Below are 20,287 nucleotides of genomic sequence, written 5' to 3'. Positions count from 1 at the left end.
TGGGTAGATGCCAGACAAGTGTGTTTTCCAGTTGCTTGAGACTTATTTACAATTCCTAACTAATACACCCACACTAATAAACAGTTTAAAAGACAAAAATATTACACTGCACAAACTTCACCTGCATGAATATATAAACCTTAAAGCATTTTACTTTACTTTCAGTCACATTCTTTGACAACATTTAACCGTTGCTGCATTTGCAGGTTCCTCTTACTAAACAGGGATAAGGAGACACTTTAAGAGAGACACCCTAACGGCGAGTGGCATCAACCAGCTCTTCATCCTGGATGTCGCTGTTTCACACAACTTTATTCAAACAGCTGCTACGAGCAAAGCCGACCAAGGTGCTCCCTCCACTGGCTGAATATTTGCTCCCTTCTTCACCATTTATGTGTTACTTCAGAGAACATTTAATTTTACAAAATTTTAAACTTTTTTTTTTAAACTTATTATTTGATTCTTTATTTTATTTTTAAAATGTATTTTATTCAAATGTTTTTGCCGGTTGCTTGGGGCTGCAAGTTGCTTAAATTCCGGATATCAGGGATTTTTACTGTATTATAATTTTGGGAAACTTTTTTTCTGAGTTCTAATAACCATTATTGTTTCTTGATATTAATTGCAGCTCATGTCATCAAAACAAAATTCACTGCACAAAGCTTTCATTGTGATAGACCCAAAAAGGCTGATGGGAAAACAGTCCAAAGATTGAAGTAGATAGTCGAAGATTAAAGGTTTCTTTTGCTTTGGCCTTCTCAAAGTGTTAGAGTATCTATATATTTAAGAGCATGCTACTTCCTCCAAAAATCACTAGATAGGAAGACATGAAGACAAACCATCTCTCACCACTGACAATTCCTATCTACTTATTTTTGCCATAAAGAACGTTGCACGACCTGCTGAGTTTCTCCAGCACTTTTCTGCATTCAGGGAACTTCTTTCCTTTGTTGGAATCGGAATCGTCACAGGTCATTAATCTGTAATGCTGGCTCACATTTTCTCTCCCTGTTAACACAACCACACCTGCTCAGCACATCTTACATCTGCAATTCACAGATTTCATGCTCTTTTTGAGTCATGATGAAGGGTTTCAACCTGAAACATAGACAATTGATCATCTCCTACTGATGTTGTTTGACCTGCTGAATTCCTCCAGCAGGCTGTTTTTTTTTTTTAAATTTGCTCCTCATTCCTGCAATAAAAATCTCCTGTGTCCCTTCTATGTTCATTTGCTTTTTCCCCCCCAACAGCCTTCATCTTTACTTTTTAAGGTTCCTGTTTTTCTCTCTCTCTCTCACACACACACACACAACCTTCATTAATCCATTAAATAAATCACTTCATCAATGGCCTATCACCATGGAAACCTTGGCCTTACCTTGCTGGAGATTTTCCTTTTGCTCCATTCATCTGCCCTGTTCCACAAAGAATCTTTGAGTTAACTTGTTAATTTTGTTAGCGATGCACCATCAATAACTCCAAAAGACTAGAGGTTATGTAAAACTGATAATAGTTTTATTCACAACAGACTGGAGGCCCATCCATACTGGTCAACTCTCCTAAACTGGGGAGGGGGCTGTGAAACACTCACCTTTATTCTGGAGTCCGTGGGAGGGGCCACAGGTACAATCATCCATTGGGCATGCCCAGACAGATATATATACAAACAGTGGCTTACCACAGTTAATTTTTCACCAGATGCTGCCTGACCTGCCATATTTCCAGAAGTTTCTATTTTCATTTAAATTTCAAATGTCCAGGATCTTTTAATTTCAGGGATAAATTTTAACTGTTTAAATTTTGTTTTAAGTTTAGATATACAGCACAGTAACAGGCCATTTCGGCCTACGAGTCCATGCTGCCCAATTAACCAACACCCCCAGTACATTTTGAATGGTGGGAGGAACCCGGAGCCCCCAGAGAAAACTCACGCAGACACGGGGAGAACGTACAAACACCTTACAGACTGCACGGGATTCAAACCCAGGTCTTGGCTGCTTACACTGTGAAGATGATGTGCTAACCATCCTCTGTAGTTAAAATAGTGCCAGCCTAGACTCTGTGGGCTGAAGGGTCTGATGCATGTCTTTCTGACTCTGTAATCATAATTATAGTAATGTGGCTCAGGATGGAAGTTCTGTGTGGTTTTTCCCAACATCCTCTGACAAGTGCAAATATCAATGGATTAAAACTTAGTTATAATTTGCTTGGAAGTGTATCTGAAAGCACTGTGCCATGGTGAATCTTGAGACTCCAGCCACTCTTCAGAAAGTAATGTCCTCAAACTCAGCATGGACACGATGGGCCAAATGACCTCATTTTGTGTTTTAAATTTCCACAATTCTACTGAGAGGTTTTTGAGAATGGATCTCATCCCACACTCTCAAGTTCTGCTTTCAAAATACTCACTCTCCTGATTTGTGACAGTTCATCTGCTCGTTTTCCAAGATTCTGGATCTGAGAGCAATAAAAAGCTTTCTCTTTCTCTTCCTTCTCAATCTCGGAAAGGAGCAGGGCCCTGCGGAGGAGTAGACAGAATAGTATCAGCCGTAAATCCACTTTATTCCCCCCACATAAAATCAAAACATTTTTTAAGTTCGACCTGAATGGTCCCTGTGGATGATGGAGCCTTCTGCAGCTGGCTCAGGCATCCCTTTGGCATCCAATTATTTTGACTGTATTTTATTCTAACCCCCTCACCCACTCATCCCAGTGCTTTTCTCCAGTCCTGGAGTGGGAGTCCACCAGTCGATAGATTGGCTCCTGGAATGAGCGTGTTATTCTTCAAATGGATATTGGGTCGGATTGGCTAGAGTTTCAAAAAATGAGATGCAGACTCCCTAGAAGCTGTAAAATGATTTGAGGGCTTGGATGGGTTGGGTGCAGAGAACCTTCTTTCCCTTGTTAGAAGATTCAAGATGATTTTAATTTGATGTAACAAAAGAGATGTAATATTACATGAAACTGCATTTAATCTACTATAAAGAAGATAAAGATTTGCCATCGGCAGAAATTTTTTTACAGCCAGAGAAAGAGAAGGGAAGAAAGTCCCCTCAGAGTTATTGAGTGTCCCTTGGATTGGATTCACCATCAGTGCTCCCGCAGCCTCTGCAGCCACACAGACTTCAGTCCAAACCATTGGCAAATCCGAGCTCCAGATCCAAACCTCCGATGTGATCAGGATGCCTCCAGCACCCGAGGCCCCTCAGGAGCCCCTCCCATCCTCGGCACCTTCTCCCATCCCAGATCTGATACCTGGTACCCCTTCAGCCAGCCTCCCAGCAGTCTGCAGCCTGATGTGAGTTCTTTGACCGCAAGCTGCCAGCAGCCCATAGTCTGCATGGCTTCCTTGCCCCGAGCCGCCAACAGCCGCTTGCATGTCCTTTTGTGGCTGTAGAGGCCCTCACTCGTCAGTCGCCGTAGCCACCATCCATAGGGTCATCTCCTCTGCTCTCCTTCTCAAAATGGGGATGGTCTCCCCGTTTTCTGGTGCTCTGCCCCAGTCCTCTGCAATCCCTTGAGGTCACTGCCTGCACAGGCACCACCATCTTGGAGCCAGACCTCATAGGATTTTAGAATAAAACTCCATTGGTTCTTTTAAAAGGTTGTTTAAGGCCTGTACAGAGCCGTCTGCAGTAGGACTGGGCAGTAGGATCCTGCCTCAGCTCCCCACTCTCACAGGGTCCACCCCAGCAGTGGTGTTGCATTAGTCCAACAGCACCACCATTTTTTTTAATGAGTTATTACCAAGAATTCTAACATTCAGGGATCAGGGTCAGTTGGATAAGGAGAGAGATTTTCACTCAAAGAATACAACTTTTTGGAAATCTCTTTGGGCTGTGTACTACACAGTATCATAGTACTGTGTACTATGATACTACAGCCCAGCACTGTGAGAATGTTCGCTGTACGATACTACAGCCCAGCAATACGAGAGAGTACGCTGTATGATACTACAGCCCACCACTGTGAGAATGTTCACTGTACGATACTACAGCCCAGCACTGTGAGAGAGTATGCTGTACGATACTCACTTGCGATGCTGCCAGCGCCCAGCATCGCGAGAGAGTAGCGTACCACATATTGCAAGCACGGGAACAGATTGGAATTTGAAATTGAAAGTATGGATTCGAACCATCATACCTTTGAAACATTGTAAGTCAGACCATCGTAAGTAGGGGAGCACCTGGTACTTGGTTATTAATGCAATAAATGATACAAGGACTGGACAGGGAAAGTGGAGTTGATATAATATTCAAATATTTAAAAAATTCAAAAAGGATCATCAACATGAAGGCAAAGTGAACTCTCCCTTCCCCTTCCCTTGACCTGAACTGTAACCTTCTGACTAAAGCTCCATTATTACCACACTTTGAACTCTGCTTGCAATCCAACATCAGTCATAGAGAGCAGAATTATTAGGAAGTATCCCTCTGCAGAGCTGTCTAATGTTAGTGTGTGTGTTTGTGTGATTAATGTCTTCAGGAAGTGAGAAGGGGGGGAGACTATTTACAAATATAATTATCTCATTCCAATGTCATCCCATCAAAATTACGCTGATTTTATTGCAAGTGTTTTCATCCTGACTAATGAAAGATAAAATCAATAACATGAAATTGTGTGTTACAGTTTGATGATTTAATGGCCCTGGATTGAACCAAGCTGCCTGATGCTGCACAATAAGTGGAAGGATTCATTTAACAAGAGATGGTCCTTGGGTGTCTGGGTGAGATGACTATTTATTAGTATTTCAGATAAGCCCTTTGTGAGTTCATGTTCCAGATGAAGGTTAAAGCATCCGTTGCGCTCTGCTTGCATGGGCTCGTGACAATGATATCCCGCTCAGTGATTTGTTGAGGAGAGCATGGAGCGACGCCAACATTTTTTGAATGATTCATTTTCAATGTTGATCAACTTACTGCATATATTTTTCAGAACATAAGAAAATTCTAAAGAATTGTAGACTTTGGGGATCTGGCCCTGGAGAGGTGACGAGGCCTGGGGCTGAATCATATTGAATATCAGGTCAGGTCGAGGGCTCAATTATTTTCCTCTTCCTCCTATTTCCTTATGTTATTTGAGGTAACAGTTTGCTGACAATCCAGAATTAGCAGTGGTTGGTGAGGAAGTTCTGGGGCACCAGCCACAATCTCGGTTGTGTGCTTTCAATGGGTGGTGCTCCCCGCTTGCAACTTGCCACTGGAGACTCATCCCTCCAAAATATCCCTTTATAACCCCAGCCTCATTTTGAAAGTCATTAATGTGAGAAATTTGCCATCTACCTATTTTTTGAGATTCCAGATGAAGGGCTCAGGACCGAAATGTTGACTGCCTTTTACATAGTGAAACACGAATGCTGTGGATTGCAGTAAAAACACACTGAAATTCTGGTGGAACTCAGCCTGTCTTTTCAGAGGTAAGAAATATATTGCCGACATTTCGGGCCTGAGCCCTTCTTCAAGAAATAAGAAGAATGGCTTGAAGAAGGGCTCAGGTCAACATCAGCAATGTATCTTTGTCTCCTATAGACACTGAATAGATCGGCTGAGTTCCTCCATCATTTCAGTGTGTTTTTAGTGCCTGTATTTCTTATGAATGTTGCGTGACCACTTCTGTGTACTGCAGGTACATAGATGATGGTCAGTGGCAGATTAACCATTAGGACAAGTAGGCTTAAGCCTAGGGGCTTGAAATGGAGGGAGGCCTGAGAGAATTGAGTGTACACATGAATATTCTGGATGATATTTCAGTACTTTGCAGACATTGTTTTCATATTGGTACATTACAAATTTCACAAATACTATTTTATTTTTTTATAAATTAGGCTCCAAACATATAAATATTTAGAAGTAATGCTTTTAGGACTTTGTTCTGCAGATGCGAGATTGTGTTTACCATGACGATGTTCTTACATCACAAGGTGGCATTAACATGCGGGTATACTGGTTAAAGACAGGGAGTGAGCCTGTTGGAACATGAAATGCCAGTATTGTGAAATCTATAAAATATCATGGTAACCAGAAACGTTACTTCAGTAAGTCTATGTTTTACCCCTCCCTTCCAAATGACGAGAAAATCAGAAGTTTGCTGCACTATTCTCCAAGCACAGGTAATATATTCTGTTTTAACGACAATTTGTTTTTAAGTCAAGACCAGTCTAGTTTAATCAACAATACCAGTCAGAACGTGATTACATGAAAGCACTTCTGGAAAGGGTTGTTGCTACAATTAATTTCTTGCTTATACAGGGAGTACATTATGCATATGTTATTTAATGTAACTTAATGTCACTTTATTCTATTCAGCGAAGGGTGGGGCGGGGGGATGTTGAGGTCAGGGGGAACCTGACTAAACAATCTAGGGGCCCGGGTGATACTTAATCTGCCATTGACTATGGTTATACTTGCCTCCAGGTTCCTCGATAGAATAGCTTCATACTCACTTACCATGAGCAATCACAGGCAAATTTCTTATATTTTCATCTCTTCCATGTCAAATGATTCTGAACGTTTAGCACTTTTTGTGTAAAGAGGTACATGCTAATGCATCTGTTGTAAATCTTTTATTCTCCTGTTATATCCTTAGGCCCAATTAGCTGTCCCATCTTGATAAAGTATTCTGATTCACCCATTTTAAATCATTTAATATTGATAAAACATTGAGCCAAACTGGGAGTTTTTTACTTTTTTCCCTACAGATCTTTAATTTTTTTTTTCTGTTTAATTAATTCCCTCCTGAATATTGCAGTTGATTTGACATCAGTTGGCACCTGAAGTAATGTATTCCATCATTTGAAATCTTCTGGCATTAAATCAGATATGTTCACCTCTCAGGTTGTGATTTTACTATTCGTTGAATCAAGAAGTGCACAAGAAGTTTAAAGGGCATCATACTCTTTAAAATAGCACTTCATTTAATGCTACTCTGCTCTCTCCATTTCCCCTCAGCACCACAGATGTTTTACTTTCCCCGCCATTATTGTCAGATCTCCCTCCTTGCAGGCATTCCATTCCAGATCACAATGAGTAAACCTAAATTTAAGGCCCTCGTCACTGCAATGGTTTTTTTTTTTGATTGTGTGAAGAATCAACTGGATAGATATTGTCTGGAGTAAAAACACAGTAAATGCTGGAGCAACTCAGCCAGCCTCCCAGCATTCAAAGGAGGTAAAAATATATTACCAATGTTTCGAGCCTGAGCCCTTCTTCAAGGTATCAGCAAAAAGCAGGCAGGCATCTGAATAAAGACAGAGAGAAAGGGGGAAGAATGGGAGGGGGAAAGAGTCCAGACCAACAAACAAAAGGTGTTAATTGGACTGGAGTTCCATCAGCATTTATGTGTGTTTTTTTGATGTTTCATTATATTGTTTGTTGAAATGAGAAGGGATCACACTGAAACCTATAACATGCTAAAAGAGTTTCCCAAGGCCAATCTTGAAAGGCTCATTCCCTTGGCTAAGGAGTTTAAAACTGGGGAGTAGTGCTCCATGATAAAAGTCAAACACTCAGGAGAATTACTTCACTCAGAAAGTCATGATGTTTGGAGCTATATAAAACTATGGTGAGGTTGCACTTGAAATATTGTGTGGAAAGATCTACATGCCTTCAGGTAGACATAAAACATACTCAAGGATAGACCTGTTCCTGTTGACAGCCCACATCCAGGGGAGAGTTAGAAAAACAGAATATAAAGCTAGATTGTTATCGGATCACTCACCCCTGTTATTAGCAATAGAGCTGGAGGACATCCCACCGAGAACGTATAGATGGAGATTAAACTCCATGCTACTTAAAAGACAGGATTTTAGAGAATTCACTGAGCGCAAAATTAAAATGTACTTTGAAATAAATAAGGAATCAGTGAAAGATAAATTTATACCATGGGATGCAATGAAAGCTTTTATCAGAGGGCAGATAATAAGTTATGTAACTAAGATGAAGAAGGACTACAATCGGGAAATAGAACAGCTGGAAAGGGAAATAGCAAGTACAGAAAAAGAATTAGCAACAAGGGAAGATACAACAAAAAGAAGAGAATTGGTGGACAAAAAAATAAAATACGAAACACTACAAACGTATAAGGTGGAGAAGAACATAATGAAGACAAAGCAGAAGTATTAAGAAAAAACGCACAAAATAAAAGCTTGGCAGCTTAAAACAGAACAAAATAAAAGAACAGTATTGGCATCAAGGGAAAAGGAGATCAATGAAAACTTCAAGGAATTCTACGAGCAATTATATCGAACTGAGAACGAAGGGAAAGAAGACAAAATAGATGCATTTCTAGCTGAAATTGATCTACCAAAATTGCAAAAAGAGGAGCAAAACAAATTAATAAAATCATTTGAAATAGAGGAAATACAGGATATATTTAAAAAAACTACATAACAATAAAATGCCGGTTGAGGACGGACTCCCAATAGAATTCTATAAACATTTAAAGACTTATTAATTCCTCCTCTCCTGGAAGTAATGAACCAGATTGAAGAAACACAAAACATGCCAGATTCATGCAAAACAGCAATAATTACAGTAATACCAAAGATGGGGAAAAATCCACTAACCCAGCATCGTATAGACCAATATCTCTACTCAACACAGATTATAAGATAATAGCTAAACTATTAACAAACAGATTGGGCGACTGTGTACCAAAAATAGTAAAACTTGATCAAACTGGATTCATAAAGAAAAGACAAACAACGGACAATATCTGTGTTCATTAACTTAATCCATGCAGTACAAGGAAACAAGACGCCAACAGTGGCGGTTGCCTTCGAAGCAGAGAAAGCCGTTGACAGAGTCGAATGGAATTATTTATTCAAAGTACTACAGAGGTTCAACCTACCAGAGAAATATATTAATTGGATTAAAGCATTATATAAGGGACCATTGGCGAAGGTGACAGTAAATGGATATATATCAAACCAATTTAAATTAAGCAGGTCAACTAGGCAGGGATGTCCACTATCTCCCTCACTGTTCACGTTAGCTATAGAACCATGGGCAGAACTGATAAGAACATAAAATAAAATAAAATGGATAAAAATAAAAGAGAAGGAATATAAAATCAGTCTATTTTCAGATGACGTCATAGTATACTTAACAGAATCAGAATTATCAATAAAAGAATTACATAAGAAATTGAAGGAATATGGAGAAGTATCAGGGTACAAGATCAACACAAATAAAAGTGAAGCGATGCCAATGAATAAGGCGGATTTCACAAAGTTTAAGAAAGAATCACCATTTAAATGGCAAACACAGCAATCTGATACCTAGGCATTCAACTAGATAATAATCTAGGCCATCTATACAATCTAAATTATCAGCCATTAATGAAGAAATTACAAGACGACTTAGAACATTGGAAAGATTTACCACTAACACTGATAGGAAGGGTAAATTGCATTAAAATGAATATCTTCCCAAGGATACAATACCTATTTCAATCATTACCAATTCACCTAACAGAGAAATTCTTCAAGGAGCTAAAGAAAATAATAAGGAAATTCTTATGGAAAGGGGGGAAACTGAGGATAGTGCTAGATAAATTAACAGAATGGTACAAAGAAGGGGGCTTACAGGTACCAAAGAATTATTATACAGCAGCACAACTAAGATACCTATCAGATTTTTATCAAACATGGGAAAAACCAGATTGGACCAGATTAGAGCTAGATAAAATAGGGGAGAAGGTACCTGAACATATACTATATAAGTGGGATGAAAAGCTGGTGCATCATGGGAATTCACCAGTACTGCACCATCTGCTCAACATTGGGAAGATTCACGTAGAAAGGAAAAAAAACTAATTATCAACTACCAAAATTAATATTGACACAAAATCATCCAATCCCTTTCACAATAGATTACCTTTCCTTTAGAGAATGGGAGAGAAAAGGGATGAAAAGAATAGAAAATTGTTTTTTGGCAAATAAATTATTATCTTTTGAACAAATGAAGTACAAATATGGTATAACTTATGGTACAATGTTTGCATACCACCAACTGAAAACCTACTTGAAGGACAAATTGGGAAGCAGGCTGAGGTTACCAGAAGGAAGCAGTTTTGAATATGTGATTACAGACACAATGATAATTAAAAGATTTATAACAAATATGTACATCAAACTGCAAGAGAAAGAGAACGAGGAAATAAGCTGTGAACCCAAACAAAAGTGGGACAAGATCTAAACATAAAGATAAAGAATGAAACATGGGAAAAGCTATGCTCCGGAACTATGAGAAATACGATAAACACGAGGTTACACATGGTACAATATAATTGGTTACACAGGCTATACACTACTCCCCAAAAGTTAAATAAATGGGACCCAGCAGTATCAGATAGATGTTTTTGCTGTAAGAAGGAAATGGGAACAACAGTACATGCAATTTGGGCATGTGAGAAAGTGGAAAAGTTTTGGGAAGATCTAAACCAGGTATTAAATAAAATCACAAAAAGCAACATACCAAAAAATCCAGAGATCTTTCTTCTAAGTAATACAAGAAGTAAAGAACTTTTACTCGATTTGGATGGAGCACAAAAAAGATTTATTATGATAGCCTTAGCTGTAGTAAAAAAATGTATTATGTCAACCTGGAAATCAGAAGATAGCCTAAGAATACAGCAATGCTACATAGAAATGAATAAATGTATTCCATTGGAAAAAAATAACATATAATTTAAGAAATAACATCACAGAATTCGAACAAATTTGGGAACCGTACATGGAACACAACAGAGAAGTCCTACCGCGGACCTCCACCCCCTAAAATGACAGAATGAGAAGAAGACGAAATGAACTGACCCAGTGTGTAAAAGTAGATGACACAATTTTCTTGTTTATTTTCATTGTGTGATTACATTGTTTAATGGGTTTAATGTATGATATTTGTTGAGCGTTGAGTGGTTGGGGAGGGAGGTGGGAAGGATGGAGGGAAAGGAGGGGGAAAAGGGGAGAAAATGACTGTGTATATTCAAGAGGGAAATGTTTATGTGTATTTTGGTCAATATGGTTCATAGTGTGAAAATTTTTTTAAAATTTAAAAAATATGTACATGCTAATGCATTCTGGTCACCTCATTACAGGAAGGTCGTGGAGGCTTTGGAAAGGGTGCAGAAGAGTCTTACCAGGATTCTGCCTGGATTAAAGGGCATGAGCTGTGGAGAGAGGTTGGACAAACTCTTTTTTTGTTCTCTGGAGCATCGGAGCCTGAGGGGACACCTGATAGGTTCAAAAAATTATGAGAGGCATTGTTAGGAGAGCCATTTAGAACCTTTGCCCCATTTCTCTAAGACTGGTTTTCAAAATGTCCCTCCCTAAACTCATATTCCACTTTAAGTAATCCCTATGCCACAGGTGCTCTGTGATTAGTAAGGGTTTGCTTAAGGTGGTTTGTGGGTGGAAAGAAAAAGTTTGAAACCACTGTTTCAATGTAACTAATTGACTCATTATGTGCACGGTTTCAGAACTCCAAAGGAAATGGGCCAATGACAATTTTTCTCAAGCAAAATATTTCAGGAACAATTGGGTCAAGAGCAGTGATTCTCAACCTTCCCTTCCCATTCACATCCCACCTTAAGCAATCCCTTACTAATCACAGAGCATTTATGGCATAGGAATTCGTTAAAGTGGAATGTGAGTTTAGGGAGGCAATTTGACTGCTCAAAGATGTCACATGCTGGAGGACACACTCGAAGAGGGTAAACTTCAAAGGGGAAGTGTGGGCCAAGTTTTTACTTTACACTGGAGTTGGCAGCCAGGAGTACTGGTGGAGCAGCATTGACAGGCTTCTAGCAAGAGAAATGAATATGCAGGAAGTAGGAGAGATGTACATCACGTGCAAGCAACAAAGATTTACTTTAATTTGGGCACCGTGTTCAGCACAGACAATGTGGCCTGAACAATCTGTTCCTGTGCTCCACTGTTCTATATCCAGCATTGTTCAGTGAAACCTTGTTAGAACGCGATTTGTTCATCCATGGAATCGCTTATAGTGTGGGTGTCTGTGAACCCCAAACATTGATTTTAGGATGCCACAAACTCAAAAATGGACTCTTATAATTGGGGGGGGGGGGGGAAACGGCAGCGTGAGTCGGGTGGGTTGGGGGGGGAGACAGCAGTGCGAGTCGGGCGGGTGGGGGGGGGAGACAGCAGTGCGAGTCGGGCGGGCGGGGGGGAGACAGCAGTGCGAGTCGGGTGGGTGGGGGGGGAGACAGCAGTGCGAGTCGGGCGGGTGGGGGGGAGACAGCAGCGCGAGTCGGGAGGGTGGGGGGGGGAACAGCAGCGTGAGTCAGGCGGGTGGGGGGGGAGACAGCAGTGTGACTGGAAGGGGATGGGGGTGGATACGGCAGAACAATTCAGGTGGGCTTAAATCTGGCTTTCCACACTGTCCCCCAGGGATTCCAGATAAAGGATTGTGTACCTGAATGTGGAGTTTAATGGTCTTATTATAGGGTTTGAGTCACAGTATTCTGTTTTCCTGCTTCCTGAATCATGACCTGTTCCGCGACTTGGCTATAACATGGTATAAAATCTTGGACCTCAACTACTGCGTTCTAACGAGGTTTTACTGTATTTTGGTACTCTTAATCCACTTACACTTGAAATCTCCTTGAAGCACACCATTCCATAGTGACTGACAATGAACCCACCTCACAACTCCACATGCCATTGTATCAGTTACCTTTCTTCACTAAGTTCCTCCAGATGTATCATTCTTCCCTGTGCAGCTGGCAGGTCATCTGGGATCTGTGGTGCTTGTGGATGTGTCCGATCTCTCTCGATTGTCTGGCCCAAGGCAAACTTGCTCTGTCCTGCGCACACCATGTTCGATTCCCATTTTATGCTGCACAGTTTGGCAATATCTGTGTTCAATTCTACAGAAGGGAAGCAGAAAAAAATATTTGTCCTCAAAGCCTATGGATAAACTTATTTGCAAACCTGCTGCTCAATCCATTAATCCACCTGCCGCACATGTGACAGCGTGGAGAAAACTGCTGATGGCATTGGCCTACACTAGTGCTGGGACTTCCACCTAATGCCTGCATTAAATGCGAGAGTCAGGGAAGATACCTTTTATAATTTATAACCAAGTGTCAGGAGAGCAGCTCATACTCTAACACCCAAAGGCAAATCTCCACGTTGGAAGTAGATCAGTCCTAAAGTGAACTTGGCAGGACATTTACAGCTTACTGGCACTGTCAGAAGAAACCAGCATAAATGCTCATTTTTTCTTTCTTTAAATTTAATTTTTAAAAGAATTTTTACTTTAAAATTTCAAAAAAATTTAGACATACACCGCAGTTTTGGACGGCATAGTTGGCATTGGAGTTAGTGCAATGCCTTTACAGCGCCAACGATCAGGACTTGGGTTCGAATCCCACACTGACTGTAAGATGTTTGTACGTGGGTTTTCCCGGGGGCTCTGGTTTCCTCCCACCATTCAAAACATACTGGGGGGAGTAGATTAATTGGGTGTAAATTGGGCAGCACGGACTCATGGGGCGAAAGGGCCTGTTACCATTCTGTACGTCTAAAATGCCGCCCAATTACACCCAATTTACAAACAAACCCTGGTACATTTTTAATGGTGGGAGGAAACCAGTGCATCTGGAGGAAATCCACGCAGACTCGGGGAGAACATACAAACTCCCTACAGACAGCATGGGATTCAAACCCAGGTCGCTGGAACTGTAACAGCATTTTGCTAACCATTACATTAGCCATTTGTTGGGACCAAGGTAAACTGCCTCAGGATCTTCGTGATGCCACCATCATCACCCTGTACAAAAACAAAGGCGAGAAATCAGACTGCTCAAACTACAGGGGAATCACGTTGCTCTCCATTGCAGGCAAAATCTTCGCTAGGATTCTACTAAATAGAATAATACCTAGTGTCGCCGAGAATATTCTCCCAGAATCACAGTGCGGCTTTCGCGCAAACAGAGGAACTACTGACATGGTCTTTGCCCTCAGACAGCTCCAAGAAAAGTGCAGAGAACAAAACAAAGGACTCTACATCACCTTTGTTGACCTCACCAAAGCCTTCGACACCGTGAGCAGGAAAGGGCTTTGGCAAATACTAGAGCGCATCGGATGTCCCCCAAAGTTCCTCAACATGATTATCCAACTGCACGAAAACCAACAAGGTCGGGTCAGATACAGCAATGAGCTCTCTGAACCCTTCTCCATTAACAATGGCGTGAAGCAAGGCTGTGTTCTCACACCAACCCTCTTTTCAATCTTCTTCAGCATGATGCTGAACCAAGCCATGAAAGACCCCAACAATGAAGACGCTGTTTACATCCGGTACCGCACGGATGGCAGTCTCTTCAATCGGAGGCGCCTGCAAGCTCACACCAAGACACAAGAGAAACTTGTCCGTGAACTACTCTTTGCAGACGATGCCGCTTTAGTTGCCCATTCAGAGCCAGCTCTTCAGCGCTTGACGTCCTGCTTTGCGGAAACTGCCAAAATGTTTGGCCTGGAAGTCAGCCTGAAGAAAACTGAGGTCCTCCATCAGCCAGCTCCCCACCATGATTACCAGCCCCCCCACATCTCCATCGGGCACACAAAACTCAAAACGGTCAACCAGTTTACCTATCTCGGCTGCACCATTTCATCAGATGCAAGGATCGACAATGAGATAGACAACAGACTCGCCAAGGCAAATAGCGCCTTTGGAAGACTACACAAAAGAGTCTGGAAAAACAACCAACTGAAAAACCTCACAAAGATAAGCGTATACAGAGCCGTTGTCATACCCACACTCCTGTTCGGCTCCGAATCATGGGTCCTCTACCGGCACCACCTACGGCTCCTAGAACGCTTCCACCAGCGTTGTCTCCGCTCCATCCTCAACATCCATTGGAGCGCTTACATCCCTAACGTCGAAGTACTCGAGATGGCAGAGGTCGACAGCATCGAGTCCACGCTGCTGAAGATCCAGCTGCGCTGGATGGGTCACATCTCCAGAATGGAGGACCATCGCCTTCCCAAGATCGTGTTATATGGCGAGCTCTCCACTGGCCACCGTGACAGAGGTGCACCAAAGAAAAGGTACAAGGACTGCCTAAAGAAATCTCTTGGTGCCTGCCACATTGACCACCGCCAGTGGGCTGATAACGCCTCAAACCGTGCATCTTGGCGCCTCACAGTTTGGCGGGCAGCAACCTCCTTTGAAGAAGACCGCAGAGCCCACCTCACTGACAAAAGGCAAAGGAGGAAAAACCCAACACCCAACCCCAACCAACCAATTTTCCCCTGCAACCGCTGCAATCGTGTCTGCCTGTCCTGCATCGGACTTGTCAGCCACAAACGAGCCTGCAGCTGACGTGGACTTTTTACCCCCTCCATAAATCTTCGTCCGCGAAGCCAAGCCAAAGAAGAAAGAGAGACATTAGCCATTTTATTTTATAATACAGTATGTGCTGGCACTTTGAAGGGTAATGACTAGAGGGAAACGCTGTGATAATTGGAGCCCTGACTCACATTATTGGGCAGTGTATCAGGTTTAGTCCTGATTTACAATAGATCCATACTCAAAGCTTTAACCATTTAGGTTATACTCTAATCCTGGCAAATTCTGCTCATTGTGCGTGTAAACTGGAGCAGGGAGACATTTCATCTGTCTCAAGTAGATGCAGTGGAAAAATTAACCAGATTAGTTTAAATTCAAGTCATATAGAAACATACATATATCAATATTTTAGACCTGATGTGACATTTACATGCATAATATTACCACATGAATGTATTTTCTCTGCAATTATTTCCCATGAGGAAGGAACAAAGACCAACTCCTTCTGCAAGCTGTCTTGTAATTATATTAATGTGTCTGCTTGAGATGCTAACATACTCATGAGTTAAAAACTGAAGTCTAAGTCTACAGGAGAGAATGTATACTTCCTGTGGTGCACTGAGGTAGCAGCAAGCAAGCAGAAAACTCAAAGACTGTACAATAGGATTTATTTCAGTAAAAGTCTGAACACCAGTTCATGTCTTGGTGGCTCCCAGTGTGACTGGCGGCTGAGGTCTATATTCAGGTCAGCTGATTGACAGGCGGCCAGGTGGAGTCAGCCCCTTAGGTGGTCTTCCTGCAGGTACAGAGATCGCCCCCTGCAGTCGGCTGGTGGTCATATCACCACACTTCTTATGAATGGTTTTGGAATGAACAGTTGTTAGGTATGTTGAGAGACACAAACATCGATTCTTCATGTGGCATTAATACCTTTTACCACAACGTGCAACTGAACATTGCAGATCAGGATGGTGCTCCTATGAGGCAGGGGTGATGGTTTTTGTATTGCAGAGATCAGGTGAAAGCCTACCTTAGCTTGCACTCTTCAACCTTTATAGAACAATACAGCAAAGTAGAGGCCCTTCGGCCCTCGATGTTGTGTCGAGCCATATATCCCTTCCTTAAAAAAAAAGTACTCAACCTCCCTGCCCTATAACCCTCTATTTTCTTTCATCCATGTGTCTGCCTATAAATGCCTCTTAAATGCTCCTAATGTTTCAGCCTCCACCTCCATCCCCAGCAAGGCATTCCAGGCACCCACAACTCAGTGTGTAAAAAGCTTTCCCCTGACGTCTCCCCCAAACTTCCCTCCCTTCACTTTGTACATATGTCCTCTGGTGTTTGGTGATCCTGCCATGGGAAACAAGTGCTGGCTATACACCCTATCTATGCCTCTCATAATCTTGTAGACCTCTATCAAATCTCCTCTCATCCTTCTACACTCCAAAGGGAAAAGTCCCAGCTCTGCTAACCTTGCTTCCTAAGACTTATTTCCCAATCCTGGTAAATCTCCTCTGCACCCTATCCATAGCTTTCAGCTTTGGCCTGCCATCAGGCCGAGTAATGAGAGTCCATCAGATCCACAATCTTCCTCGTCTGCTCTGTATTGCTCACATGGATATGTCCACACCATATCTGGGCATCCTTCGAAGTTTGGAGAAAAGCACTGAAGGTTGCGAAGGGTGCTACATGAACACAAGTCTCCCTAACACCAGCACCATTAATGTCCCAAGAAAACAATGGCAGAATTGCATAATGGTTAGCACAACATGGGTTTGAATCCTGCACTGCCTGTAAGGAGTCTGTACGTTCTCCCCATGTCTGCGTGGGTTTCCTCCAGGTGCTCCGGTTTCCTCCCACCATTCTAAATGAACCGGGGTTGCAGGTCAATTGGGTGTAATTGGACAGCACGGGCTCATGGGAGAAAGGGCTCTAAGTCAACATTTTTTAAAATTTGAAATGTAAAAATTTAAATTTAAAATTCCTTGCACAATAGCCATGAACCAGCTAAAGTGAGGGTGGGATCAGATGAATCAAACATATTGATATGATTATAGAACAGGTTTAGTCAAGGCTCATGTCACAGACGTGACAATGGCAGTCGCCTTCTGTGAGGAAAAGCATTAGATGAAAATCAAAACACAATCACGTCCCCAGAAGTGGGTGAGGGAGAGCAATAATGGGTGACTGTCACTGTCATCAGTCTCCTGGATCATTAAAAAAGCAACAACGTCTACATCAGGCTGCACTTCATCGACTATGGCTCAGCTTTCCACACAATTATATCCTCAATGACAGTCAACAGGTTCCAAACTCTGGGCCTAAGCACCCACCTCTGCAACTGGATCCATGACTTCGTCATCTGAAGACCACAGTCAGTACGAATCAGAAACATCTCCTCCTCACTGACAATCAACACAGGCGCACCTCAAGAATGCGTGATTGGCCCACTGTTCTACTCATTCTACACCCAAGACTGTGTGGTCGGGCACAATTCAAAGGCCATCTATAAATTTGCCAATGCAACCACAGTTGTCAGAAGAATCACAGACAGCAATAAGGAAGCGGATTTAAAGGAGATAGCTCAGCTGGTTGAGTAGTGTCACAACATGTTCATGACAATAAATTTTGATTCTGCTACCAGCAACCCTTGTCACCCATTGCCCAGGTTTCTCTGATCTGAGTGCACATCATCTCCTGTTGGCCAAACCACCTCAGAGTTCAACAACAAGACCCTATTGACAGTGGGGTCTTTCCTTAACCCAACCCTGAAATGTCTCTGAAACCTGTGACAGCTCACACCACCTTCACTGGTCATTTAACATATTTTGGACATTCAGAATCTCTGAAAAGCCATCAAAATTAAATAAATAACATTGACAAAGTAGACCAAGAAAATGAAATATCGAGCTAATTTAAACTTCAAATAGTTTCAAAAAGGAGCTTACTTTCTTAACTTTCTTCCCTGTCAGGGGGGTCACTGGTGTTGTGTCAAATCTAAAGGGTCAAGATCCAAGAGCCATTTCTCCAACATTGATGTTTGAGAATCTCAGTGAGAAGGCGTCCTGTTATCCTAGAAACCATCAGTTGTCCAACAGCAGACTGTTGCCAAAAAAGTGGCTGGCAGAGACCAGCGGGCAAATATGGGATTTTTTTTTTATTTGTAATATACGGACATGAATCGTGGATTGGTTGACATTTCAATGGCTGCAGAGTAACCAAGCTGGAGGTGACCTCACAAAGCACCCAAGTAAAACCCCGACGTCTGGGCCAGGTTCACATTAATACGATTAGGACAGTGATCCTCATTCTGTTGGGATCAGTGCCTAACTGAGCTGGGCTGTAACCCCAGTGCATTGAATGTAATAACTTTGACTGCCGCTTTGGGGTGGCACAGTTAGCACAAAACTATTACAGGGCTGGTGATTCAGGTTCGAATCCCACGCTGTCTGTAAGGAGTTTGTACGTTCTCTCCGTGTCTGCGTGGGTTTTCTCCGGATGATCCGGTTTCTTCCCACCCCTCAGAAACATACAGGGTTTGAAGGTTAATTTGTGCATTTGGGGAGCACAGGCCAGAAGGGCCTGTTACCGTGCTGTATGTCTAAATTTAAAATAAGACTTAAACTAAGAAACAAGCATTTGGAATGCATTGCTCGCAAAAAAAAAGACAAATATTCACAGCGACTTCACAATCTCAGGATTTCACTTTGGAGCCTCCTTGAAGTGTGTTGTCTTTGTAGATCAGGGAACACACAGGACAATTTGTGAACAGCTAGCTCCCCTCAAAACTGCAATGAACAGGGGTAATCTGTTTTCAGTGGCGTTGGTCAAGGGATAACTATCGGCCATGATCGAAGAGTTTATTTTCCTGCTTTTCTTCCAAATAACATCACAGAATCTTTGAACTTCATCTGGGAGAGTGGGTGGAACTCTAAACAGAGAAGAAGGCCATTCGGCCCATTGTGAATCTGCTAAGTGGGGTTGGAACATGGATACATCATTTTGTCATAAACAAATGAACTATTAAGTGCTCAATAAAGCTTAACGGTACAAATTGAGGTATCAGTGCCTGTCCTACCTTTCAGCTGATCCAGAATTTCGGTCCTCCCAGTAGAAGCCAAGTTGCTAGCCTCTTGTTCCAGCCTGTTCTGAAGCTGCTTCACCATTTCCTGGAGTAAGTAATTGAGAGTAATGAGTAATCCTATCATTCTGCGTTAATAGATGTGTCACACAGACTCATATACGGGGAAAGGCACACACGCCGGCAATGCAGGTTAGAAGCTTTCTTCAACAATGTCCTCTAGTATTTTGACAGCTTGTAAAGGTCACTTTTATTTACATCTTTTTTCAACTCTTGCCAATGCCAGCAAATGTACTTGCTTGCCACACCCTGTGGTATCAAACTCTTTGGTTGTTACACCCTGTATTAGACACTAGCGGTCACTGGAGCAAAGACGAATGCTGCCCAACCTGCAGATCAGAGCAGGTCTCCTCGGTATCTCTGATGAATGCTTTGGATGTCAAATGCCTGGATCGGGCTACTTTAATGTTATGCCCCATGTTTCAGTACAAAAACAACAGTTGTAATAAAGAGCTGTGCCCTTGCAAATGCAAATGTCCTCATATTGATCCTCTTTACTTCATTTTTCATTCCCTTCTAAATGTGTCACACATCATTGTGGCTGCAATGAATCAATACTGAATCTGTCCTTCACAAGAGAGCCATGAGCACAGTGCTCTGGCCACCTCTCAGACTGAAAAAATGAAACAGGCCACTTATTTAAGCGAAAAGAAAGTGAAAGCGTTTAATTCCAGCGGCAGAAATAATCCTGGATAATTTTCCATGGGCTTTCATCTGTACAAGGCATGCATTTTAAACTACATGTTGCATAAAACAGTGCTCAGTTCAGCATTGTTAGCAGAATTTCCAAGCAAAATATAAACAAATCCACAGAAGGATTTCAAAGCGTTTTGAA

General features: G+C 42.0%; 2 protein-coding genes across 3 annotated transcripts in view; one reads left to right on the top strand and one right to left on the bottom strand.

Annotated features, from left to right (window-relative positions):
* apc2 (APC regulator of WNT signaling pathway 2) overlaps positions 1-20,287 on the bottom strand; it is a 112,677-nt gene that overhangs the window by 76,900 nt on the left and 15,490 nt on the right. Inside the window, exons 2-4 of the mRNA XM_069928108.1 lie at positions 19,390-19,480; positions 12,696-12,888; positions 2,413-2,521 (exon numbers count right to left, since the gene is read on the bottom strand). Coding sequence (XP_069784209.1) covers positions 2,413-2,521; positions 12,696-12,888; positions 19,390-19,480 — 393 coding nt within the window. The remainder of the gene's footprint in view (positions 1-2,412; positions 2,522-12,695; positions 12,889-19,389; positions 19,481-20,287) is intronic.
* LOC138758756 (gap junction beta-2 protein-like) overlaps positions 5,968-20,287 on the top strand; it is a 110,534-nt gene continuing 96,214 nt past the window's right edge. Inside the window, exons 1-2 of one of the 2 annotated variants that reach the window (XM_069928103.1) lie at positions 5,968-6,112; positions 11,098-11,181. The gene's annotated coding sequence lies outside the window, so the exon portion shown is untranslated. The remainder of the gene's footprint in view (positions 6,113-11,097; positions 11,182-20,287) is intronic. The other variant, XR_011354418.1, reaches the window with a different exon arrangement.

Source organism: Narcine bancroftii, chromosome 3 (genome assembly GCF_036971445.1).
Source record: "Narcine bancroftii isolate sNarBan1 chromosome 3, sNarBan1.hap1, whole genome shotgun sequence".
NCBI classification, from domain to species: Eukaryota; Metazoa; Chordata; class Chondrichthyes; order Torpediniformes; family Narcinidae; genus Narcine; species Narcine bancroftii.
This window is presented reverse-complemented; position numbering and strand designations above follow the sequence as displayed.